This window comes from Drechmeria coniospora, chromosome 02 (assembly GCF_001625195.1).
Source record: "Drechmeria coniospora strain ARSEF 6962 chromosome 02, whole genome shotgun sequence".
Lineage (NCBI taxonomy): Eukaryota > Fungi > Ascomycota > Sordariomycetes > Hypocreales > Ophiocordycipitaceae > Drechmeria > Drechmeria coniospora.
Genome location: NC_054390.1, coordinates 722,656 through 748,466, shown reverse-complemented (window position 1 = coordinate 748,466; position 25,811 = coordinate 722,656). Strand labels below are relative to the sequence as shown.

At 58.2% G+C, this 25,811-nt stretch overlaps 8 protein-coding genes across 8 annotated transcripts; 5 read left to right on the top strand and 3 right to left on the bottom strand.

Moving 5' to 3' along the window:
* Positions 1–397: 397 nt before the first annotated feature.
* DCS_03467 (uncharacterized protein) lies at positions 398–1,303 on the top strand (the record flags this gene model as incomplete). The annotated part of the gene is made up of 1 exon (XM_040800786.1): positions 398–1,303. One exon carries the CDS (start codon positions 398–400, stop codon positions 1,301–1,303), a length of 906 nt encoding a protein of 301 aa, XP_040655819.1.
* Positions 1,304–1,828: 525 nt separating this feature from the next.
* Positions 1,829–2,988, top strand: DCS_03466 (5',5'''-P-1,P-4-tetraphosphate phosphorylase 2; the record flags this gene model as incomplete). The annotated part of the gene is made up of 2 exons (XM_040800785.1): positions 1,829–2,041; positions 2,140–2,988. 2 exons carry the CDS (start codon positions 1,829–1,831, stop codon positions 2,986–2,988), a joined length of 1,062 nt encoding a protein of 353 aa, XP_040655818.1.
* A 374-nt stretch (positions 2,989–3,362) lies between these two features.
* Positions 3,363–5,014, bottom strand: DCS_03465 (uncharacterized protein; the record flags this gene model as incomplete). The annotated part of the gene is made up of 3 exons (XM_040800784.1): positions 3,363–3,530; positions 3,612–4,898; positions 4,967–5,014. The coding sequence occupies 3 exons, from the start codon at positions 5,012–5,014 to the stop codon at positions 3,363–3,365; spliced, it is 1,503 nt and encodes a 500-aa protein (XP_040655817.1).
* Positions 5,015–8,132: 3,118 nt separating this feature from the next.
* On the bottom strand, positions 8,133–10,067 carry DCS_03464 (Mannose-6-phosphate receptor, binding protein; the record flags this gene model as incomplete). The annotated part of the gene is made up of 4 exons (XM_040800783.1): positions 8,133–8,285; positions 8,334–8,853; positions 8,906–9,329; positions 9,944–10,067. 4 exons carry the CDS (start codon positions 10,065–10,067, stop codon positions 8,133–8,135), a joined length of 1,221 nt encoding a protein of 406 aa, XP_040655816.1.
* Positions 10,068–10,128: 61 nt separating this feature from the next.
* DCS_03463 (Ergosterol biosynthesis protein ERG4/ERG24) lies at positions 10,129–11,696 on the top strand (the record flags this gene model as incomplete). Its single annotated transcript, XM_040800782.1, has 3 exons — positions 10,129–10,190; positions 10,249–10,553; positions 10,606–11,696. The coding sequence occupies 3 exons, from the start codon at positions 10,129–10,131 to the stop codon at positions 11,694–11,696; spliced, it is 1,458 nt and encodes a 485-aa protein (XP_040655815.1).
* Positions 11,697–16,880: 5,184 nt separating this feature from the next.
* Positions 16,881–20,020, top strand: DCS_03462 (Glycoside hydrolase, superfamily; the record flags this gene model as incomplete). The annotated part of the gene is made up of 4 exons (XM_040800781.1): positions 16,881–16,955; positions 17,177–17,520; positions 17,570–17,958; positions 18,021–20,020. 4 exons carry the CDS (start codon positions 16,881–16,883, stop codon positions 20,018–20,020), a joined length of 2,808 nt encoding a protein of 935 aa, XP_040655814.1.
* Positions 20,021–20,682: 662 nt separating this feature from the next.
* Positions 20,683–22,557, bottom strand: DCS_03461 (putative l-amino acid oxidase protein; the record flags this gene model as incomplete). Its single annotated transcript, XM_040800780.1, has 1 exon — positions 20,683–22,557. The coding sequence occupies one exon, from the start codon at positions 22,555–22,557 to the stop codon at positions 20,683–20,685; it is 1,875 nt and encodes a 624-aa protein (XP_040655813.1).
* Positions 22,558–23,550: 993 nt separating this feature from the next.
* Positions 23,551–25,317, top strand: DCS_03460 (uncharacterized protein; the record flags this gene model as incomplete). The annotated part of the gene is made up of 5 exons (XM_040800779.1): positions 23,551–23,717; positions 23,788–23,933; positions 24,140–24,541; positions 24,651–24,917; positions 25,013–25,317. The coding sequence occupies 5 exons, from the start codon at positions 23,551–23,553 to the stop codon at positions 25,315–25,317; spliced, it is 1,287 nt and encodes a 428-aa protein (XP_040655812.1).
* Positions 25,318–25,811: the final 494 nt, after the last annotated feature.

Below are 25,811 nucleotides of genomic sequence, written 5' to 3'. Positions count from 1 at the left end.
CTCCGTAATAATACTTGACAGTATGAATATTTACTGCGTTCCGAGCTACATGTACGGAGTACAAGTAAGTACAGCTATTGCGGCCAACGCAAAAACACAAAGTTTCTGGAACCGGGCCCACGTCAGATGGGTCCCGCGGCGAGCCGCCAACTGTCCTTGTCCTGTGCCTGGAAATTTGACGTCACGGCACCACGGAAGCGTCCTCGCCGACGGTGCTTCCTCGCCGACGGCGCTTCCTCCCTTCCCTGTCCGATTTCTCATCCCCATTTCCCTTTGTCGATTTTGCCTACGACAACAACAACTGCAACTCACGCACCCCTTGATGAGCCACAAGCCGATTCGATAGCATCTGCCGTCCATGGTCGCGACACGTCGAAGCACCGGCCAGCAAAGCGCCATGCCAGACGCCGCCAGCGCCCCGGCGAAACGGCCGTCGCGCACCTCGGCTTCGACGCCGCGCACGCCGCCCTTCCTGCCTACGCCGCTCGAGCGTCTCGCCCTCGGCCTCTTCCCCCTCCTCCTCGTCTTCGGCACCGTCTTCTCCATCCTGTCGCCCGAAACGCGTGCGGCGCCGTATGACCACGCAACCCAGTCGCACGCCCAGTCGCAGCCGCCCAGCTACTTTGCCCGCAAGTCCAACGTCTTCAACATCGTCTTCGTCAAGCGCGGCTGGGGATGGACCACCTTTGCCTTTGTCTTCTTCCTCTTCACCCACCCGAGCGGCGGCGGCGGCGGCGGCGGCGGCTTCGATCTCACCCCTCGACGCTTCCGCGCCGGCCTGCGTTGGGCTCTCGTCACCGCCTGGTGGTTCTTCGTCACCCAGTGGTGCTTTGGCGCGCCCATCATCGACCGAGGCTTCCGCTGGACCGGTGGCCGCTGCGAGCGAGCTCATCACGCCGGTGCCGCCGGCGAGACAATCACGGCCGTCGCATGTAAGGCGGCCGGCGGCCGCTGGGCTGGCGGCCACGACATCTCCGGTCACGTCTTCCTCCTCGTCCTCGCCACCGCGTTTCTCATGAACGAGGTCGGCTGGTCTGTCCTTCGTTGGAGTGGCCTTCGAGACGAGGAGAGGTGCGTCATCATGCCGGACGGAGCGTTGAAGAGCGCCAACGTCGAGGCCGACGCGCCCGTCGCCCAGGGCGAGGGGTCCTTGTCCCTCGGCCCCGCCGGCAAGATGGCCGTCGCCGTCGCGGGCTTGAACCTGTGGATGCTGCTGATGACGGCCATCTACTTTCACACCTGGTTCGAAAAGGTGCCACGCCCCTCTCGAAACCCCCGACCGTCCCCTCTTGCCTCCCGCTAACCAACGAGCCAGCTCACGGGACTCGTCATGGCATCTGTCGGCATCTATGCCGTGTACATTCTTCCACGTTTTGTGCCGGCCTTGCGAGCGATCATCGGCTTGCCAGGAATATAATCTAGATGGTGGTTGTTGTCATCGGTTAGCGGACCATACATACGTTTCGCACAATCGGTCATGACTGTGTCCAGTCGATGCCTGCATGAATAGACGCGGCGCAATATAATTACTACTACCCTTGTCCAAGTACTGTGGTAATACAAGGTTCTGGAAATCAAAGTGCAGTCGACGTCGTCCGCTCCCCATACATCGTGATAATAAGTGTAGATGCAGCCTGAGATGTGATAAATAAAGAGCTCCATAGAAACTTTCCGTATGAGAAATTAATTATTTATACTCTACCTCTATAAGTACAAGTAGTTCCGGAATGCAGAGGGAATTACTATTTCGCCACCACACACAGCAGTTCGCAGGCCACTTACCCTATACCTCTTGACTCTCGTGGGGCCAGAGTCGCTCACCGCCCACATGCTCCCAGCACTTACCCGCCCCCAGCTCATGGAGTCTCACAACGACAGTCACTTCAAGGCGTACGCAATGCCAGTCGTCATCATGCCCGGACCAAGGTCTCCTGCGAATCTGCCCGATCTCGTCAGGACGGCCTTTGCCAAGGCCCGTTCCGCCGGGGACCTTTCTTACTTTCCCACTCAGGTGACGACACTGCTCGTCGGCACCATTCCGGTATGCATCCACGGCTCTACCTAGGAAAGGCCAACGGCACCTGGTAGGCTCTCTAGAGAATGCGGCGGAAGCTGAAGCATCATCCTATCCAGTTTCAGCTTCGCTTCTCCCCGGCACTGGCCAACAAACCGCGGGCTCCTCCCGCTTCGCCGTCACAAAAGCCCGCTGATCCCTTCGCCAACCCCCCTCCCAGCCTGCACCTTTGCCCCCTCGGCCCGGCTCACTACCTCGTCCTGAACAAATTCGCCATCGTGCCGGAACACTTCATTCTCGCCACCAATGAATTCAAACCCCAGAGTCATGTCCTCGAAGAGGCAGATTTGGGGGCGACGCTGGCCTGCATCGGCGCCTATGAAGGACATGGCCATGCCGCCGGCTTGTTCGCCTTCTTCAACGGCGGCGAGCATTCGGGAGCCAGCCAGCCACATAGGCATTTACAGATGCTCCCCGTGGCGAGGATGCGGGACGGGCTGGAGGAGCACTCGGCCTGGAATCTTCTTGCAGACGAGGCCGACCAGCTGCAAAGGGCGCCGTTCGTTGCCTTTACCGAAACCATCAGCTTGAACACGTCCCCGGCAGATCTGCATGAAAAGTACCTGAAGCTTTATCGACGAGCCTGTCGGGCTGTCGCGGCGCAAACGGGTCTCGCTTGGGACGGACCTGAGCCTCCAGCCGAGGGAGAGGCCCTCATCAGCTACAACTTGGCCATGACGAAGAACACCATTGTCGTGCTGCCGCGCCTCGCCGAGGGAGCTGCAGTGGCCGAGAGGAGCGGTGAACCGGTTGGAAGGCTGGCATTGAACGGGACCCTCCTGGCTGGCACAGCCCTCGTCAAGATGGAGTCTGAGTGGGAGGCCCTCAAGGACGACCCCCGCGGGCTCGCCGATGCCCTCCGCGCAATTGGTATACCGAGAGAGGAGTTTGATGGAAAAGCACAAAAGCTATGAAGAAAAATGCAACTGCACCTGGGCGACTTGAATCCCCAAACGATGACCGGCTGTCCATCTCGACGGTACAACCACCCGTTGCAACAAGAGACACGCATGTTGCGCGCATTAGTGAGAGACGATCGCCTGGAATCGACACCTGGAATCGACACCTGGAATCGAAACCTGGAATTAAAGTACCACAAAGCCGCCGGTGACTCCCTATTGTTCCTCGGGACTAAGAATCGTTTGTCAATTGGTTGCTCTCGGCTTCGTCCGCGGATTCGCCAGAATCACAAAGTGAAGCAATCCATCTATGCTGTTTGTCTAATCCAAAATATCTTCGTCTATTCTCCAATGATGTCCCAAAAATTCAACCCGGAGAGTCGGCTCGTTCATTCCTCGCCGCACAGCTCACTCCATTTGCGGCTGCACGTAGCGTTGCCAAAGCGGTACGTGCCGCCGTTGTTGACAATGAAGTCGCTCACAGCACGCCATTTGATGTTGCTTTGGTTAAAGGTTCTGCATTCGGCCGATTGGACCGCTTGTCGAAGGAGGTCAATCTAAATCGCCGTGTCAGTCGGTCGTCTTTCACACCGGCATCGACATCTCGACTCGGTATTCACGAAAGAAGGGCAACCTACATCGACGGGATGCCACACAGGTCTTCGGACACGCTCCTCGGGTGTCTTGATCAGCCGTCGATGATGGCCGCGGAGCGTCTCGGGCGCGCCGCAGAAGACGTGTCGCAACTTGTGCGCAATCATCTTGAAGGGAAGCTTTACCGGCAGCCTCTCGTCGCGGTTCTCGAGAAGCGTACGGTCGAAGAACTCGAGACTCTCCGGATCCATTTCGTACACGTACTTGTACGGTGCGCCCGCCGGCTTCTGAGCCCACGGGAGATCCGGAGACGGTGACCGTTCGTGCAAGTTGCGCATGAGGTGAAGCCGATCTCGATGACCATACATGCGCCGGGAACTCGTCGTCGTCGCTGCCGGGACGCCGGGTAGATTGGACCGCGTCCTTCGCCTGGAAGCCTGCGTACGCTCTTCTCCATCAGCTGCCGCCTCCGTGCTCAAACTATGGCTTGCGGAATCCGCTGTTCCTGGTCTCGAGGAGGAGGGCGATGCACTGGGGGCCGCCGGAGACCCGCGGATGAGAACCGAATCATCAGACACGTCGACGGGAGAGACCCTTGATGATGACACTCCCGTCGGCAAGTTGATGGGAGTCACCACCGCGGACTGTACCCTCGACGAGCCGTCTGCGGGCGAGGCATCGCATGATTGCACTCCCGTCGGCACATACGCGGGAGAGGCGCTTGAATATTGCGCTTCCATGGACTTGTCAGCGTGAGATGCCCGGACTCCCACCGATCCCACCGAAGCAGGCGGCTCGCTCGATGCAGTGCGACATGGTGTGTGGGTGATGGCATCGGGGAGGATATATGATTCTACAGTCGCCCCTACCGGCCGGCCATCCTCGAAACCCTCATTGCACAGCACGCACTGGCAGTCCCGCGCCTCCATGGACGCGTCCGGGAGATAAAACGAGGACCCCAAAGGCATGGATGTGGAACCAGCCGTGTTATGAATCTCGCTTGGAGGAGAAATGATGGGATCCCAGCTTAGCGATGGAATGCCATGCCCAATAGCCATGTCGGGAGATGCCATCGAGATCGCATTCTGACCAGGCGTGCAGGCTAACTGGCCGCACGACGCGCCAGCCTGGTTCATGTTTGCCAATTCGGGCAAGGATGGCCACATGATACCCTCCCACGGGAGGATGCTGCCGACTTCGCGAGGACTGACAGCATCGTCGGACCAGCTCGCTTCGTCAGCACCCCCGGGAAGCGAGTAGAATTCCTGCTTCACGAACGGGCCGGCCGCTTCGGTGTGGGCGAAACCGTGTGTTTCGAATGGAAGTCCATCCTATCATATCGACGTTAGCCATTATTCAGTTCGGCGTACCTGTTGGCAAGCCGTGATGCGCATCCCACCTCAAAGTCGGAGATGGATTGGATATACGAAATATCCTCCCCTTCCATGCTGAAAAGTTGGAGCGCATCTAGAGCCGTCGAGCAACCGAAATGAAATTTTCAGACGGAGAAAATGCAGAGACCAAAAGGCACAACGAACAAGAAATGAAAAACGCACATGGATGAAACGTCCTGGTAGGAGGAAGAGCCCTTTCGGTGGCGGTGTGTTGAACCCGCTACCCCTGGGAAACGCCTGGCTGTCCATGCTGCAAACCGCTCTGGTTTGCAGCGGGAAGATGCGCGCCACACGCGCGTTTCCGCACCCGTTTCCGAGATCCGGAAATCTGGCTTTGAGCTTGTGAGAGCCGTCCATCGACGGGATCCTCACCGCTGTTGTCAATGTTGGATCTGCAGTGTGTGGTGTTGTCTGCTGCCAGATCATGCAGCCCGCCACTCATCAACAAAGCGTGGCGTTGACAGACAAGGAAGCAGCCGGACGTCTTTTCCGGGGACGTGAACGCATGTGACGGCTTGGTCCGTGGGGAGGAGAGCGCATGCAAAGAGGACTGCAGGGAACGAGACAAGTTCCTGGAGTGCAGATGGATGTGCAGATTGTGACTACCATCCAGAACAGGCGACGAGGCGGTGAAGCGGGGATGGATGAGTATTTGATGAGAGAAGAAAGGTGAAGAAAGTAAGTTGAACGCGTGTAGGTGAGGTGCTGTTGCTTGGCAAGCCTAACTGACATGAATGCTCCCACCTAGTCACAGTAGAATGCTTCCGCGGAAATGAATGGCAGCGACGGGTCCCGGTCCGTTCAGGGAATGTTATTCACGAGCAAGCCATGTTCCAGGAAGATGTCATCCGCAGTTGATGGGAAGATATGATGGGAAGACAAGATGAAAGGGCCACGAGCCGGTACAGGAAGGGCTTCCATCCATTACAAATCGGTAGGACGACGGAGCACCGCCCCCTCTGGACGAGCCCAGGACCGAGGCTGAAGACTAGCCCAAATACGAAGCGCTGGCATTCTCAATCATCATCCCTCCTGAAGATCAGTTCAGTCGAGTGCGGTGAAACAAATCAAGGCTTCTAGAAGACGACAGGGTGTCGCGAAAAGAGAGAGCAGGACACGGGTTCTATAATTGAGCAAGCCTGCCAGAGCACAGGTTATCTTCCGACCCCATCACCGCGGACTAAGAAACAGGAGGTCTCGGACGGTCAGCAAAAGAGGCTTTCGGCAAGGGTACTCTGGTTGAGGAGAGAGAATGAGGATCTTTCAACGGTTATGACCGATGCTATGAAGGAGAAACCCTGCATATCCAGACCCCTGAATGTCACTCATCAACAGCATCAACACACAACGACGGAAGCTAATGACCCTCAATCTCTCTGAAGCTACGATGATGCCGCTGTGGATTCTGGTACCTTTCTTGATGAGGATATAGCTGCCTCCGAATTCCGTGCGACGATTGCGATGGAGGTGAATGTGATGAGAAAGGCCGGGCCAAGTCGATCCGGTAGAATAGCGACCAACCTCGAGGAAAGATCGGATCACATCTAACAAGGGGCGATTGCAGAGTGCAGGAACCATCTGGCTCACGATGAGCCTTGCTTTGGTCGGGAATATGCAATATGCGGGCATCAACTCACCATTACTCACCATTTCGCCCCGGACGGCTTTCCCCAATATCGACGATATTCAACAGCGACCGAACTATACTACTCCTCCTACTAGACTCACGGGAAATATCCAATTCAGACCATTTCGACTTGCAGATGACGTACCGACCGCTCGGGTGGCATGAGCATCGGTCGCTCCGGTTGGTGACGGATATATATGTGTTTACGCACGCTGGGTGGGGACACTCAAGACGTGCCGCGCCAGCTCATCAGCTGAAGATGCAGCTGCCCCAAAGAAGAAGTTGGTCATCTGGCTCGAGTGCATGATCGAGCATCGGGGCCGAGAACCCTGACAGTGCAGGGAGACGGGTGTCCAGGCCGAGAGCCGGCGTTTGAATTTCCCATTCAGGCACTGACAGCGGGAAGTATAAGGTCTGTGGCACGTCGATCATGAGAAGCGGTTGAAATTATGGGAAGCACAGTCGATGGAAGGCCTCTCCGAGTTGGTCGATGTTGACTGTGCGGCTGTGACGGGAGCCACAAGCAGCGGTCGACATCAAACGAAGCAACGCGGTGCCATGCAGATGACAGCAGCTGGCTGTCTCATTCAGGGTTGACAATCTACGCCTCCATGAATCTCTCGATGCTTGCCCATCCGATACTGCCATTCGATGAAGCAGGCGGGCCGATGTGACAGATGAACCGCGGCACCTCGTCTCTCGGCGCGCCCTTCCCCCCTCCCACCCCTTTCACCATTGCGTCAGCAACCAAGGAAAGCAAAGCAAGATGAGCCGCTACAGAAGTGACGGCCAGTCGTACCGTCATTTCCTACAGAACGCTCCACTCCGACCTCGCCGTTTGATTCGACCCCGAGTCGGGGGCCGCGCGGAGGCTGGCATCCGGCTCGCAAGACACGTACCGGGATGGTGCTGACACTGCACAGCAATCCGCGCATGCCCAGCAAACCGGGGAGCTGGGAGGCCCTACCGGGAAGCTGGGTCATCCCCTGCCGGGAGTGCGATCCGGCCCTCGCAGGCCGCCAAACCAAGCGGCGGTGTGGCTAGCATGCACGACGAGCTGCCGTCCCGCCGCTCTCGCCACCCTTGCAACAGAGCGGCTCGGATGTCGGCTGGGGTCTCCCCCGGACGCGCTGGCCGGGTCTTGCTGACAAGAGGTGGTGGGAGCGAGATGAGTGATGCCGCGGTCATGAATCCCGTCGGTGAGTGACAGAAGTGAGAGGATTGTCAGAGGCCGAAGCTGCCGAAGAAGTAAAGGACGGCCCGGCTGCTCGGCATGGCTGCATTCGGGACACGGGGTGCACTCGGGTAAAGAAAGAGGACGTGTAGAATTCAGCTTTGACCCGAGGTTTCTTTCGGGGCCCCGGCCCTGTCACCGTCTAGGCTGCCGCCGATGGAAGACCAGCTCCAGAAGCGTGCTGTGCAAACGCCATGGCTGCACTATGATATGCGAAGATACATACAGATTCTCTGCCGAGCAACCACCCATGACCATGACCCATCACCAACGGGTATTTGATGGCCGGGCCTGCTCCCTGACCGGCTCGTCAATCGTCCCACTCCTCGTCTAGCTGATCAATCAGCCGATTCTCGGCTTCCGAACTCCGGTTCCGGCCGTGGGCATCCGCGTTGAGCGAGTTGTACCCTCGCCTCCTGGGGATGCAGCGGGTGCAGGTGGAGAAGAGGATGACACCCATGTCCTGTGAATTTCAGTGCGGGACTTTCTTGAAAGGACGTCCACGACGTACGCTGATGAAGCCCCAGATGCCGGCCCACAGGCTGTAGTTGGGCAGCTGACGCCAGCCGCGGGCGTTGGCGACGGTGCGGTTGTAGAAGACGCCGCCCAGGGCATAGACCAAGACGGCGACGAGCAGTATGATGCCGAAGACGCTGCCGGGTCCGACGCTGCCGGGCTTGTGCGGTTCGGCGTGGGCGCAGGCGTGGACGGAGCGGGCCTCGAAAAAGTAGGCGCACTCGTCCGGGTCGGTGCCGACAAAGGATATCATGGTTTGCGTGCTGGTGCGGTCGCGATCGCAGTGGAAGGATATCGTCGTCGACTTTTGGCGCGTCCAGCCCTTTTCGTCGTCCTTGACCTTTCTCTCGAGCGTCTCGACCTCGTGCGCCTGCGCCTGCGCCTGGGGAGCCTGGGGCGCCAGCAGCGTTTTGACGGCCCTGCTGCCCTTGCGCGACTTGGGCCCGCAAGGGGAGCCGCCGGTGTACTGCAGCACGAGCTTGCTGCCGCGGCTGATGAGGTTCATCGATTGGCTCCTAGATTGGGTCCGGTCAGCGGGGAACTCGGCTCGAGGCCATGCGGACCAACCCTATCGAGTAGATGTTTCCGTGCGACACGTAGTACGCACTCACGTTGGCCCACCGGTCCTTGTCGAGGCCGATGACGTCCTTGACCGGCTTGACGACGGCTCCGCAGATGTTGAGGGTGAAGTTCTTGCCGTAGTCTTTGCCCTTGGAGCTGTAGTCGGACGCGAGGCCCGTCTTGCCCTTGGCCGCCATGTCCGGCCGGAGGTCAAAGAAGGCGCCGCTGCCGGTCGAGGACGTCGCCGTACATGACGGCACCTGCGTGTTCGTCGAGACTTCCTCGGCGGCCCCGACGATGGCGGCGGCCAGGAGCAAGGCGGCTATGGGGAAATGCATCATGGAGGACAAATCGAGCGAGGAAAGGAGAGGGGGCGGAATGTCGAGACGGGAAACGAGCGCCGAGGCGCTAAAGAAGAGGATGCGACCAGCTGGACATGAATCAACGAGGGAAAGATGGACGACTGGTGGGAAGTATTGTCGTTGTCGCGGTCGCCGAGACGGGGTGGAAGGTCTCAGAATGCGGAGCGGCCCCCATCGTACGCAACGACGTCGACGTCGGTGTTTGGCCACGAGCACAGGAGATGTGCCGTGGTCACGGGACCGGACCGATCGGTAATAATTGTTTCCGCTTGCGGCTGACGGGGAAGCGATTGATTACATAAGGGGATGCTCTGTGCTTGAGTAAATACTGTACAGTACGGTACAGTGCAAGCAGCACAGTGCAAGCAAGTACACTCCGCACAGCTACTGTATGGTATCGATACTCAGTACTCTGTACTCCGTGCTAACAGTATTAATACTGTACTTATGTACTCCACACGGAGTATTCTGTAGCGCTGACTACTAGGCTAGTACTTGCACTTGTACTTACAGTACAGTATGTTCTTAAGTACACTACATGTATTGCTGCGCCACAGCACTCGGTAATTACTCTGTACAATACGGAGTACGGAGTACGGAGTAAAGAAACGTTATTCCGTTGCACACACCTGGACGGCAAAATTGTTGATCCGCGCCGCCCCTCCTACGTCAGTCGACTAACCGCTTTGGATGCGCATGACGCGGTGAAGGTGCAGGTTGGGGCCATCGGGATCTCGAGCTTCCGGTGCAACAATATCAACAGCAGCGGGCCCAACGTCAACAACAGCAGCCAGGGCAGCGAGCATCGAGGCCAGCACCGCGTTGGCGCCCTTCGCACCGACCCCGAGACATCTCGCAGCACCCAAAATGGCACCGAAATCGAAGTCGTCGGTCGCTCCCGCGCGACCTGGATACGAATTTTTCGGCCCGTAGGTTTCTCGTCCCGCCGCGGTGGCATCTCGCGCGATGATGATCTGACGTCGGCAGGCCCGGCGCGTTTGGCATCTCCTTTGGCCTGCCTCTCCTCGTCTACGCATTCACCTTTGCTTGCAACGACATCTCGGGATGCCCGGCCCCGTCCTTGCTGAGCCCGCGCACGCTGTCGCTCGACAAGCTCAAGGCCGAGGTTGGCTGGCCCGCCGACGGCATCCGGGGTCTCGCGAGCTGGGAGGCCACGGCGGCGGTGTTGGCCTACTACCTCGTCAACCTGGCCTTGTACCGGCTGCTTCCCGCCATCGAAACAGAGGGCACCGTGCTCGCGTCGGGCGGCCGGCTCAAGTACCGGTTCAACAGTAAGCGTTGCGGCGAGTACGGCGACGAGGGCCACGGACGCTGACGGCGCAGCCTTGTACTCCAACACGGTGACGCTCGCCGCGCTCGCCGCGGGCACCATCTCCCAGGGGGCCGACTTCCCCGTGTGGACCTTTATCGACGAACACTACGTGCAGATCCTCACGGCGAACATTGGCATCTCGTACGCCATCTCGACGTTTGTGTACGTCCGCAGCTTCAGCGTCGCGGCCGGCAACAAGGATAAGCGAGAGCTCGCGGCCGGGGGTCGGACGGGCAACCTGCTGTACGACTGGTTCATCGGCAGGGAGCTCAACCCGCGGGTGACGATTCCGCTGATCGGCGAGGTCGACATCAAGGAGTGGTGCGAGCTCCGGCCCGGCATGATGGGCTGGATCATCCTGAACTGCGCCTGGTGCGCGCGGCAGTACCGGAACTTTGGCCACGTGACTGACAGCATCGTCGGCATCACCGTCGTGCAGGCGCTCTACACGGTCGACTCGTGGTGGAACGAGGCGGCGATCCTGACGACCATGGACATTACCACGGACGGCTTCGGCATGATGCTCGCCTTTGGCGACCTCGTGTGGGTGCCGTTTGTGTACTCGATGCAGACGCGCTACCTCTCGGTCCACCCGCAGTCGCTGGGGCCGCTGGGGTCGGCGGCGATGCTCTCGCTCGTCGGCCTCGGCTTCTACATCTTCCGGTCGGCCAACAGCCAGAAGAACGCGTTCCGGACGGACGCCAACGACGCGGCCGTCGCGCACCTCGAGTACATCGAGACCAAGACGGGGAGCAAGCTGCTCACGACGGGCTGGTGGGGCGTCGCGCGGCATATCAACTACCTCGGCGACTGGATCCAGTCCTGGCCGTACAGCCTGCCCACGGGCCTCGCGGGCTACCAGATCCTCGCCGCGGGCGCGGGCGGGCCGGGCGCGTACGTGCTCGGCGACGGGCGGGAGGTGGTGGCGGGCGGGGCCAAGGGCTGGGGCATGCTCTTTACCTACTTTTACATTGTCTACTTTGGCGTCCTGCTCGTCCACCGCGAGCGGCGCGACGACGAAAAGTGCCACCGCAAGTACGGCGCGGACTGGGACGAGTACAAGAAGGTTGTCCGATGGCGAATCATCCCAGGCATCTACTAGTCGTGGGCGACGCGGACGGGTTCGAAGCGACTGTCAGCTTCGGACCATGGGTGGCGCGAGAGGTTTGACGAGGGCACGTCGAGGAGAGCACGTCGAGGAGAGCACGTCGAGGAGAGCACGTCGAGGAGAGCACGTCGAGGAGAGCACGTCGAGGAGAGCACGTCGAGGGAGCACGTCGAGGAGAATCAGCGTGTCGCCAGCGAAGCGAGCATCAGCACTTGGCGACGCGTCGGAAAGACGACAAGCGGGCGCGTTGCATGCGTGCCGTTGCATGCCCTTGGCGATGACCGGAGGACACTGGGGGGGGGGGCGCCCTGGCGGATCCCGTGGACAAGACTATGCATGTCATCCTTGGGTGAGGGAGCAGATGATGTTTCTCGCATGCTTGTACGCACAGCTGCCACACGCAAGTACGGTATTCTACTCCGTACAGTACTAGGCATAAGTAGAGTCGTGGTCATAATTACAGTACTCCTTGGGTGAGGGAGCAGATGATGTTTCTCGCATGCTTGTACGCACGGCTGCAAGTACGCAAGTACGGTATCCTCTACTCCGTACAGTACTAGGCACTAAGTAGAGTCGTGGTCATAATTACAGTGCTCGGTACGGAGCAGTAGGCAGTAATACAGGCACTGCCTACCTGCACAAGTACCTGTACAAAGGCCGATGAGTACAGAGTACGGAGTATTAATGACTCATGTACTGTATGCCAGCCAGATTGACCCATATGGCGGGACGACGGGACGACGCTCCGGGGCGCCGGGGGGCGGAAAAAGGAGGGAGAGCTCCCGACTGGAGTCTAAGTAAGTACAGTACTTATATGGAGTACTTATGGAGTGCTAAATGTATGGAGTACTTATGGAGTACTCCATACATTGATTTGTACTATTATGGAGTACGGAGTATAGGTATTATCCACGTAGAGCATACGGCGCACTTGTACCTTCATGTAAGTAAATGTATGTACCTAGTAGTTTATCTAAATTATATGTATTGCTTGCAAGTACTGAAGTTGTACTGTACGATGGCGTACTCCATACAGTACAGTAATATTCCATGCACCTAGCACAGTACTTGCTCTATACCTGTGCACCTATTCTCTGTGCTCCGTACAGCACATGCAGGCACTTTGAAATACAATATAGTATACCCGTGCCAAGTACTTGCAACTACAGTACAGTACCTACACATGACAATACTGCGTATTACCTAGTACAGAACACTGTCATGTGCCTGGTAGGGCCTCCTCCGTGTTTATATTCACGAGTGCTTTCGTCGACAATTTGCCGGTCCTGAAGCGAGTGCGGCGTCAAGGTTTTCATGTAGGTGCAAGGAGGGCGCGCCATTAAACGGGCCGAAAGGAGGCTGCGCTAGACGCGTAAAGGGCGTCGTTGGCTTCTCGTGATGCCGACATGTGCGAGTGAATGCGTCATGGTTGCACGACGCTCGAGCATGGAAAGGACGTCTGGAGTGAAGCGGACATGCGCAGCCATGCGAGTATTGGTCGGGAGAGGTTTGGTCGGGAGAAGGTTGGTCGGGAGAAGATTGGTCGGGAGAGGTTTGGTCGGAAGAAGATTGGTCGGGAGAAGTTTGGCGCGGGCGGCACAGGTAATTACCTACTGCAGTGGTTGTAAGTGCTGTAAGTATGTAGTCGTAGTGAGTGCAGGTACGTCTGCATGCACATGAAAGGGTAGCATTATTTGTGCTCGTGCATCGTTGCATCATTACAGGGCCGTCCCGTGACGTGGACATGCAACGTACCCAGCCCTGTACGGGTAGGGGTGGCACAAGTAAGTAATTACTTGCAGACGTAGCATGATGACCTGCAAATAATAATAATTGCAAGATCGACAATCGCATGCTTGCAAAGGCAGGTGTACGTTGCAAGTACAGTACGCCGTGTAGCACAAACTACAATAATAGCGAGTGCTGCAAGCAAGTACACAGATGCACGGAGTACGGAGTAATTACAGCATGTCACATCATATGGCACATATGGCACCTACCATATGGCACCTACCAAGTCCACATTGACTGTGGCGCCCCTTTTTGTGGCTGGGCCGGTGCAGCAGAGTATTATTTGGTCCGTCCATGTAACTACCTGTAGAGTACGAGCGGGTGCAACATGTACGCAACATCCTCAAGCCTGAGCATCATCTGCGAGCACACGGTGCATGCTCCCGTATGGTTTGCGACATGCCATGAATGCCGGGGCGACATGATGCGTTGACGATCCGTCGTCCGCTTGGCGTCCCTTCCCGAGCGTTGGCGACGGGGGGGTCTGCTGCCAAGAGAGACAAGAAGCGGACGGCTTGGCCTCATCGGCCCTTTTCGCCGACCCTTTACTTATTCCGCCGCACGCTCACCTGGACGCAATGCTGCTTTCCGCGCGGCCGACCGCATCCAAGGGCAGGCGGCACGGCAGGGATAAGCTGCCATGCGGGTCACGTGACATGCCTCCTCGCCCAGCGAGACGGGCGAGGGCAAGAAGGGGTGGCGAGACGAGGCAGGGGAGGGATCGAGAGGCCGATGGAGGAAGCGAACAGTACCTACAGTACTCCGTAGTGCTCCGTGCCTGGTCCAGGGGTGCCCTTTTGTCAGCAAGTACGGAGTACAGGTATAATGTACACTCGGAGTGCTGGCTCCGCAACGAATCCAATTATTACGCATCTCATCAAGATGCATCCGTACGGGGAACTCTTTACAAGTGCTCCGTACTAGGTCCATGTAGTCCATGTAATTACTGTAGTTGCAAGTGCGCACTGTAGTTGCACTGTACTTGCAACTACTCACCAATACAAGTACCTGCACCTATGTAACGCAGCCAACTACATACCGCAAGTGTGCTTGCTCCGTACACGCATGCGCAACGGCACTATTCTTTGCCTGCGTAGGCGGAGTGTACAAAGTGCAAGCACGTGTGCTCCGTGCCGTACAAGTGCTCCGTACCGTACAAGTGCTCCGTACCGTACAAGTGCTCCGTATTCATACATGGTAATTCCTTGCATGCGCTCGTGTTGCCGATGCTCGTGTTGCCGATGGGTGCGCTGCTGTCGTATCTCACATTCGCAGGTACGGAGTGCATGCCTGCTAGTACGCTGCAGGCTAGTGCGCATGACCTATTATGTTTTTTTTATTTCACACCTCCAAGCACTGTAACGGCGGTGCGATCGCAACTGGCGCGTGCATGTACTGTACATGTAATCACTCCGTACGTTGTATTTCTCTGCACGTACAGAGTACAACCAAGTATTACATGAAATGTGCCAAGCCCAAGTATTGCGGGAGAGCATGCTGTGCCCGATATCAGTGGTCCTTGCGCATGTGCAGCGGGTACAGAGTCCAAGTATTACTTGTGCTCGATAACCTTTCGATCGCAGGGGCTTCATCGCCAGGGTACCCTGGAGCATGGCATACTGTAGGTACAGTACAGCTACAAGTACAAGTACACGAACACCTACAAGTATCCGAACTCCTACAAGTACACAAACACCTACTGCACAAGTGCACAAACGCCTACAAGTACACAAACGCCTACAAGCACACAAACGCCTACAAGTACACAAACGCCTACAAGCACACAAACGCCTACAAATACACACAACGCCTACAGTACACAAACGCCTACAGTACAAGTACACAAACGCCTACAGGTACACAAACACCTACAAGTACACAAACACCTACTGGCACACAAACTCCTGCAAGTACTCCGTACCAAACACCTACAACTACACCAACATCTACAAGTACTCCGTACACAACACCTACAAGTACTCCGTACACAACACCTACAAGTGCTCCGTACACAACACCTTGCAGACGCAACTCGACGAACCGCAAACGGCGACGCGCGCGATTTGCATCTGCCGAGTGCTCGCACAAGCATTGGTTGGCGCCGTCAAGTGCCTCGTGGTAGTCCGAGGGATGCGATTCATACCTGCCTCCCTCGACCCCAGGAGAGGAACACAAGGGCACAAGTCCACCACGGCCAGCACGGCCGCTGGGCTGCTGCATGTGCTCCGCTGAGCGGCTAGCGGTGGCGGCCCTTTGACGATAGGTGCGCTATGCGAAAACAGGCGTAGGCGGCCCGGTGTAGGAACGTGGCGGCATCCTTGCCGAGCCTGTGGCTGCGTTGGTGGACCGAGTAAGCGTCAGCATGTAAATTACGGCAACCGATCCTTGCGGCACCCCTACTGTACATGTACTGAAGTAGGTGGTGTACTATATGTACCGTAAGTACGTGCGCCAGCCGGCATCTTGTGATGCTGTACTTTTGTACTCCGTACTCTGCAAGTACGTGTACTCAGTACATACTTGTGCTCCGTACATGTACTCCGTACTTGTGCTCCGTACTTGTGCTCCGTACATGTACTTGTACATGTACTTGTGGCGAGTGGGTATCGGCGTATAAATCTGACTGACATGGACGATCCTCTCGTGTATCCGGGTGCGCCATCCTCCGTGCTTGCAGGGGACAAGGAACTAAAATACCACGCTGCTGGTGCAAGTACACATGCTGCTGGTGCAAGTACATATGCTGCTGGTACGAGTACATATGTTGCTGGAGCAAGTACATATGCTGCTGGAGCAAGTACATATGCTGCTGGAGCAAGTCCGTATGCTGTCAGAGCAAGTACATATGCCGCTGGAGCAAGTACATATGCCGCTGGAGCAAGTACATATGCTGCTGGAGCAAGTACATATGCTGCCGATGCAACCACTGTACGCATGCCGCTGGTGCAAGTACGTATGCTGCTGGAGCAAGTACATATGCTGCTGGAGCAAGTATATATGCTGCTGGAGCAAGTACATCTGCTGCCGATGCAACCACTGTACGCATGCCGCTGGTGCAAGTACAGGTACTTGCTTCGTCATGCTCGTGCCAGTACGGAGCGCTCCGTGCATGCGCCGCACCATGCTAGGTACCTGCGTCCCGTGGGCGCCAGGAACCGGTTCAGGTACCGGTACTTGCCCTCACCACCCTCACCCTGTACTTGCCGCGACGACTCACTTACACGCAAACCTGCCGTGCCCTGCTCGTCCTATATCAACCGGCGTCCTGCCCGCTCCTTCCCTCGCCCCGTCGATCGACCGACCGGCTTCTTCCTTCTTCCTGAAAAACCTTCACGACTTCCCCCCTCGACGAGACGGCGGTGAGAAGTTGAGCGTCGAGATATCGTCATGAAGTCGTCCGTCTTCGCCGTGGCCCTGCTGGCCGCCCTCGTCCATGCCGCCCACGTTGGCGCCGAGGAAAAGGTATGGCGTCTCCCATCCTCTCGCCCTCTCCCGCATCTCTCTCCGTCCGTTCATCTCCTTCTCTCGGCCCGCCTTGCTTCGACTTCCTCCTCCGTCCTCGTCACATCGACACCAAACGACGCTGCCTCATCAGAGCGTCTGCCTCGGTCCCACCTCTAGCCCGCGTCGCCAGCATTCCGACCCTTCGGCTTCTCGGCCCGTGTCTACTGTGCCGTTTGCAGATCCCGCCAGGCCATCCGCCGTCGCACAACCCGTCGTTGCACAACCTCCCAGAGCCCGCCGCGGCCCATTCTCCCATGGCCACGGCTCCCCATGACGCGCTCTGCGCAATGAAGCTCCCCTTTCTTCTCTTGTCTGCCGCCGTGGCGTCCCCCCGAACCGCCGTCGCTGACGCCCAATGTCCGCTGCAGCCCGATGCGCAACCCCTCGCCTTCTCGCCTCCTCACTATCCGTCGCCGTGGATGGATCCCGACGCCGACGGCTGGCAGGAGGCCTACGCCAAGGCCAAGGCCTTCGTCTCCCAGATGACGCTCGTCGAAAAGGTCAACATCACGACGGGCATCGGGTGAGCCTTTTTCGACCGACACGCCGCCGCCAGACGTTGACAGTCCTAGGTGGGTCAACGGCCCCTGCGTTGGCAACGCCGGCTCCGTGCCCAGGCTGGGGCTCAAGTCCCTCTGCATGCAGGACGGTCCCCTCGGCCTGCGCCTCGCCGACTACAACAGCGCCTTCCCCGTCGGCGCCACCTCGGGGGCCACCTGGAGCAGGCATCTCTGGAGGGACCGCGGCAAGGCCATGGGCGACGAGGCCAGGGGCAAGGGCATCGACGTCCTCCTCGCCCCCGTCTCCGGACCCATCGGACGTGCACCCGAGGGCGGTCGCAACGCCGAAGGCTTCGGCTCCGATCCCTGCCTGCAGGGTCAAGCCTTGGCCGGCACGACCCGCGGCATCCAGGAGGCCGGCGTCGTTGCCTGCGCCAAGCACTTCATCGCCAACGAGCAGGGTGAGCGAAGCGCGCCCCTGTGGAAGCCTCCTCGGCCGAGCCTGACGCTGACGGCTCCGAAGAGCACTTTAGGCAGGCCGGAGAGAACAACAAGCTGACCGAGGCTCTGTCGTCCAACGTCGACGACAAGACCATGCACGAGCTCTACGCCTGGCCCTTTGCCGACGCCGTCAAGGCCGGCCTCGGCTCCATCATGTGCTCGTACAACCAGGTCAACAACTCGTACGCCTGCCAAAACTCCAAGCTCATCAACGGCATCCTCAAGGCCGAGATGGGCTTCCAGGGCTTCGTCATGAGCGACTGGCAGGCCCAGCACACCGGCGCCGCCTCGGCCGTCGCCGGCCTCGACATGACCATGCCCGGCGACACCCTCTTCAACTCGGGCGTCAGCTACTGGGGCGCGAACCTGACCCTCGCCGTCGTCAACGGCACCGTGCCCGCCTGGCGCCTCGACGACATGGCCATGCGCGTCATGGCCGCCTTCTTCAAGGCCGGCAAGACCATCGAGAACCAGGTGCCCACCAACTTCCACTCGTGGACCCGTGATGCCTACGGCTGGGACGACCAGACGGCCAAGGAGAACTGGGGCCACGTCAACAAGCTCGTCGACGTCCGCGCCGACCACGCCCATCACATCCGTCTGTCCGCCGCCAAGGGCACCGTCATCCTGAAGAACACGGGCGTCCTTCCCCTCGGCAGGCCAAAGTTTGTCGCCGTCATCGGCGAGGATGCCGGACCCAACCCCAAGGGCCCCAACAGCTGCCCCGATCGCGGCTGCAACGAGGGCACCCTCGCCATGCTCTGGGGCTCGGGCACCTCCAACTTCCCCTACCTCGTGACCCCCGACAGCGCGCTGCAGCGCCGGGCCATCGAGGACGGCACCCGCTACGAGAGCGTCCTCACCAACTACGCCTGGGACGAGACCAAGGCGCTCGTCACCCAGCCCGACGTGACGCCCATCGTCTTCGCCAACGCCAACAGCGGCGAGGGGTACATCACCGTCGGCGGCAATGCCGGAGACCGCAATAACCTGACTCTCTGGAAGAACGGCGACGACCTCATCCGGAACGTTTCCTCGCTCAACCCCAACACCATCGTCGTCCTGCACACCGCCGGACCTGTCGTGCTCACCGAGATGCGCAAGAACCCCAACATCACGGCCATTGTCTGGGCAGGCATGCCCGGCCAGGAATCCGGCAACTCGCTGACGGACATCCTGTACGGCAAGACGAGCCCCGGACGCTCTCCCTTTACCTGGGGCCCCTCGCGCGAGAGCTACGGCGTCGACATCATGTACGAGCCCAACAACGGCAACGACGCGCCCCAGCAGGAATTTTCCGAGGGCAGTTTCATCGACTACCGCTACTTCGACAAGATGGCACCGAGCCAGGAGCACGCCGGTGCGCCCGTGTACGAGTTTGGCTATGGGCTGTCATGGTCGACGTTTCAGTACTCGCAGCTCAAGGTGCAGAGGCACCACGCGTCTCGGTACGAGCCCACCGGCGGCCTGACCGCGCCGGCACCGACGTTTGGCAACTTCAGCACCGACCTGAGCGACTACGCCTTTCCCAAGAACATCCGCTACTTCTACCAGTGGATCTACCCCTGGCTCAACACGACCAAGTCGGGCAAGGAGGCTTCCACCGACCGCCACTACGGCAAGAAGGCCGACGAGTTTCTGCCGCCCAAGGCGACGGACGGCAGCCCCCAGCCCAAGCTGCCGGCGTCTGGCGCTTCCGGTGGCAACCGCCAGCTCTGGGACGTGCTGTTCACGGTGACGTGCGTCATCAAGAACACGGGCAACCGCACGACGGATGAGGTGCCGCAGCTATATGTCAGCCTAGGCGGCCGCGACGAACCCGTCAAGGTTCTGCGCGGATTCGAGCGCCTCGAGAACATTAATCCCGGTGAATCGGTCAAGTTCTCCGCCAAGCTGACGCGTAGGGACCTGAGCAACTGGGACGTCGTGAGCCAGGATTGGGTCGTTACCAAGCATCCAAAGAAGGTGTGGGTCGGCAGCAGCTCGAGGAATTTGCCCCTGAGTGCCGAGCTTCAGTGCTAAAGGAGTTGCTTCCATGCATGGGTGGTGTGCTGAAACAAAAGCGGATCACGGGTAGATGATGTCACGAATCTTCGGTTGAATATTCCCAGTATCCATAAGTAATATATATCACAGTGTAGGTACGTAAATACATACATACATACATACATACATACATACATACATACATACATACATACATACATACATATCATCTAAATATATATATATGTATATATATTGTCAAGTCCAGTACGTTGCCGGCGAAACAATTTGGAAATTAATCTCGCACCACCTTTCTGTGGCACTGCCTTGCATGTATTTCGTGGATAAAGGCAAGGTAAATATCCCCTTGCTGGCAGTCTCGTCGACCATTTGCAATGTCCGACTTTGGATGTTGGATAAAGGGTTATCGTCGCGTGTCTCATCAGGATTTACATACGTGACACCATGCAAATCCCATCTTCAAGTTAGTGCAAGAGGAGCAAAGAAGATGAGATTCTGATTTCTCTCTGCCCAATGTCGCAAAAGACTCTTGCCTTCTTCCTGCCGATGCTCCGTTTCATCACCTCCCTGCCGATTCCGTCTGACGCAACCCATGCCACTAGATGTGCTTAGCCGAAAGCAAGCAGAGTCCACGATAACACAGTCGGATAGCATTCAGGAGTGGTTCTACGGTTTTTTCAAGCCCGTCGCATCCTGGACACCAAGTCGCCGACCTGGATGTGATCCTGTTTGCGCAGTTGCCCGAGGGCGACCTGCAGGTGCACCGTGCCGTTCTCGCCCGTCTCCATCTCCTCCACCTCGCCCCAGCGCTTCCGCAGCGCCGCGATGGCATCCCAGAGGCGGTAGCGGTAGAGGAAGCGGTAGACGGCCATGTAGGCGCTGTCGAGAGCGCCGACGATCCAGGCGTGGTGAGCGCTCGAGGCCTCGCCGACGATGTGGAACTTGCTGTCGGCGGCCGGGCGCGTCAGGTAGGTGTAGAGGTTGCTGAACTGACCGGGACCGAAGAGGGCAAAGGCACCGGCCGTGTGGGGGTCGTGGGTCCAGGACCAGGCGTGGTAGACACCGAGGTAGGCGGCCTTGATGCGGCCGTACGTCATGTGCTCGGCGTGGAGGCGGGCAAGGTTACGAAGCACGAGTTCGACGAGCTCGTCCTCGGACGGTGGCTTCTCCGAATTGTCGACGAGGGATCCCATGCGGGCGGCGTCCTGTGACCAGGTGTAGGAGGCCAACAAGACGGCGGGCTTGTCGGCGCCGTCGTGGAGATTGTACGAGGGATAGACGCAGGTCCTCAGCGGCAGGTCCGTCGAGGCGACGCCGCCATCGGTGATGCCGCAGTCGACGATCCACCACGGGTAGCGGAACTTGAGGGCAATCTTGGCCGAGTCGTCATAGTGCATGCTGCGGATCGCATCCTTCTGCGTCGGATGCAGCTCAAGACCGCGCAGATCCATGCGACCGAGGCAGCCGAGGGAGGTGGTGTTGAAGACGGTAGAGTAGCCGTCGCGGGGCTTTTCCTCGCCGACACAGTGGACCGACATGTTCCCGTCCTGGCGGGAGTTTCGATCGATGGAAATGTTGTCGACCTTCTTGCCCGTCTGGATCTTGGTGCTGAGCCCGCGGACCATGGAATCCGTCAGCACCGTCGTGCCGCCCTCGATGCAGAACCAGTTGACGTTCCCCATGGGATTGTCAAAGTCAAAGGAGTCAATGACACTCTCGGAGAAGGACTGGTCGAAGAGGTTCGTCGATGTGTTCTGCGTCTCCATCCACTGGATGGCAAAGAAGTTGTAGCGCTTTTCCTTGCCCTCGGGGCCGCCGCGACGGAGGTACTCGCGGGTGCTGTAATCGTCCACAGCCATGAGCTCGGTGAAGCCCTGGTCAAAATTTTCCGCCAGCTTCTTCTTGTAGGGACCAAAGGCCTGCTCGAGGATGGTGGAGAAGGAGTCGACGACGTCGTCGGGCACGGAGCCGCCCTTCTGCTCGCTCACATGGTAGGGGTCGACAGTGTCCTTGACGAAGAAGCGGTCGTTGAAGAGGCTCGGACAGTTGACTCCGTCGAGGACGTAGGGGATGAGCGGCAGCTTGGTGCGCTCAAACAGGTCAAAGGTGCGGTTCATGGAGGGGATCTTGGGGTAACGCATGGCTCCGATGTCGTAGTAGTCATGAGGCTCCTGGCTGAAGTGATGGGTGTACAGTCGGCCGCCGACCCTCGTGTTGGACTCTAGTATGTCGTAGGTGAGGTTGGGGATCTTGAGGTCGTCGAGAATCATGGCAATGTAGAGGCCGGCGACGCCAGCACCGACGATGCACACCTTGCGCGGTGGCTCTTGGCGGAACTGGCCACGACTGCCATCGGACGGCGCGGGAAGGGCACCTCCTTCATAGTTGCTGTCGCGCGGCAGCTGATGCGGGGTGCATGGTCCGAAGCCGGCGACGGGGATGGGAGTGGCGTCTCTCTGAGCGAGGGCGTTGATCTCGGCAGCGATCTTCTCACGGGTGACGCGACGGGCCCAGCGACTCTTGATGTTGGCAGATGAGATGTTGGTACTCATGTTGGTGCCTACTGGAGCCTGTTGAAGAAGTGGTCTGTCTTTGAATATGAATCTGTAGGTGTTTGGGGCAGTGCTTGTGCAAGAGGCTTGCCTGCTGAAATCAAGTCGCGCGTCTCGGGCTCGCGAAGCAGCTGCCCCTTTTATATCCACTTCAGCCGCTGGCGGTCGATCTGACGAATACCATTAACATTACACCGCACTCTCATCGAGGCCTCTGGGCAGGAACATTGAGTATGCTGTGCCATTCTCAGCCTATCTGTTCCTCCCCGGTTTTCCTCGGCTTCTCGTCCGTAACATGTCTCAGGAATAACGCGGCGGGTGAGGAGAATGGAAAGAAGAGATGGAAGAGGTGGGAGACTAGCAGGGTATACGCATACACGGATGCGTACACGTACGCACTCAACGGGCTCACCGATTCGACTCCCGACGGCTGATGCGGCACAGGGTGTTGGCGTCGGTGTCTCATGCGGTCAGCATTGGATGTCGACGGGCAAAGGCCAAGTGTTGCGGTTGCTCTTGCAACCACACGACGGGTTGCTATTGATAATGTAAACTACTTCTTGTCAAATGTCGCAGGAGTGTTGCTGCAACGACGGCTCAGGCTGCCCTATATCAGCCGGTGTTGCCGCCAGATGCGGGGTGGCCGAGAGCAAGCGAGCCGGGGATCGACGAGCAGATGCAGCCATCATGCATGCAACAGTGCATGCCGAGTCTGAGCCGCCTGTGGCGTCCAATTCATTCTTCGACGGATGAAGAGAGACGAAGAGACGACGGAATGGCCGGGGAGGTAGTCGTACAGTACATAAATCAGCGGCAGGGCAGGTTGATGCCATCCGTTTCTCCATGCCATCAGTGTAGGTTGCTTGGAGAACGGCAAAGGCAGCTCCCAAAAGTGCCGAGCATAGAGTCCAGAGTTCCGCGTCTGGGGTACCGTAATCGACAGCATATCACTATCGAAGTCTTGGTCGACATCGATCATCACCAGCGAGCAGAATGACAGCCACCATCTTCGACATCGTCGTCATCGGCGGCGGCCCTGTCGGCATGGCGGCCGCATACGAGGCAGCTAAAGCAGGTGCCAGGGTCGCCCTGCTCGAGCAAAACAATTTCTTCAATCAGGCCGGGAGCTCTGGTGATCTCGCTCGCATGTTCCGAACCATGTAAAGGCTCCCTGCGAGGAACATGTTGTTGCACAACTGCGAGCTCTCCAGCTGATGTAGCCGATGCCAGGTACACGGAAGACTACATGGCCGACTTGGCCAAGGAGGCCATGCAGCTCTGGGACGCGCTCGAGAAGGATTCGGGTACATCCCTGCGCTGGATGAGCGGCCTGCTGAACTTTGGCGACAAGGATATTGGCGGGGGCACACCCGAGGGTGTGTGATCCATGCTGATGGGTATTGACGTTTCCGTTCAATTGCTGACATCCAGACAGGGACCCTGTTGGGTCCTGTCAAGAACCTCGATCGACTGGGCATGACGTACCAAGAGCGTGCGGCCCCCCTTCCCCCCCTCGTTGCCTCGGCCGAGTCTTGATTTTTGGATGTTGATTTCGAACTTTTGCCGCTGACATCCCTTTCAGTGACGGCCAAGGCCATCGAGGGCCGCTATCCGTTCAAGAACCTTCCCGCCGACTGGGTTGGGTTGTTTTCCCCGGACAACGGCGTCATCAACGTTCAGCTACTCCTGCGAACGCTCCTTAACCTGGCCAAGGATTATGGCGCCGAGGCAAGGCAGCACACGCAGGTTCAGTCCATTCTCCCACCCAAGGCGCCCCAGGCCGGTTATAACTGGGAAGTGAACACGCTGCGTCACGGAAGCGAGGCCGTCACGTTCAAGACGAACAAGGTCATCATCGCCTCCGGCAGCTATGTCAATCACGTTCTCAAGCCGAGCTTTGGCTTTTCGCTCGACCTCGACATCTGGGAGATGGTGGCGAGCTACTTCAACACCAACGCTGGACCCGAAGGCACGATATTTCCAAGTATGTGACGCCGTGTTCAAAGTTGCTTCTTCTGCTGTCGTGTCGTCATGGAAATTGTTGTCGTCTTCGGCATCGCCGGACAGGCCATTTGCTGATCTATCCGATGCAGGCATGTGGTTCCAGTTTGCGCCCGACAAGCAAGGCAGGTCGCAGCTCTTCTATGGCTTTCCCACCCTGCCATGGGGTCCCCCTAACGTCGTCCGAATCGCGGTCGACGCGGCGAGTCGGCGGATCAAGGACCCCACCGAGCGACAGACCAATGTCGTCAACCCGGACGACGTTCGCGATACGCAGGACTTTGTTCGAGAGCACGTCGTGGGCGTCGACGCGACGGTGCCGGCGTCGACGCTGACCTGTCTGCAGACAAACGTCTTTGGTGCGTGCCGTACATGATTTGTTTCTTCGCCTCTTACTCGCACTGTTAATTCCCAACGATCAATCGTGCAGTGCGATGCTGATGCTTGCCAACAGACAACATGTTCGTCCTCGACTTTGTCCCCCAAGAGTACCTCCGGGGTGGGCCCAAGGACAGTGTCGTCGTCTTCACCGCCGGCTGGGCCATGAAGTTTGTGCCGATGCTGGGCAAGGCATTGGCCGAAATGGCGATTCGTGGGGGGTCCAAGTACGCGCTGAGCGAGTTCTCCATGACGAGGAAGGATCCAACGACAGGCAAGGGAATTATCGTCAACGACAAAGCAGGCAACGGGACGTCGTTTGCGTTTGCGAAGCAGGCATCCGGTTCGTCCTATAAGGGTGTCCATAACATGGGTCGCTAGTGTCGAAAGGAATGGAAGCAGAGAAAGTCGGCCCCGTTGCCGCTCACTTTCGTCCCACGTCCCATTGGATTGTCTGTCACGTCTTTCTGCCTCCTCGTTGCAGCAGAACTGCACCTAGCGAGTAGACCGTATTTGTGTATTTGCGAAGATGACCGTCATGGGGACAAGGATAAAAAAGCAGGCCATCGATGGCAACGCAAGGCACGGAGGGCATGCATTCGTAGTTTGAAATGAATGGCATCGATGGTAGCAACCAGATGATGTTCTGAAATGCGTATATCGACCTATGGCTGCAGTTTCTTCCATTAGCTGGCCGTTTCCTGTCGTTTGGATGAGGACGAGTGCTTTGGAATTTTGCTGCGTCGATTGTGCTCGTGGGACCATGTTTCAATCTCGTGGATGATAGATAAACGAGGTTGGGTGCGTGTTAAGATCGTGCAGCCAGATTGCCCTCGTCTTCCTTCCAACACCGCCTACGGGAGACGCCAATGCAC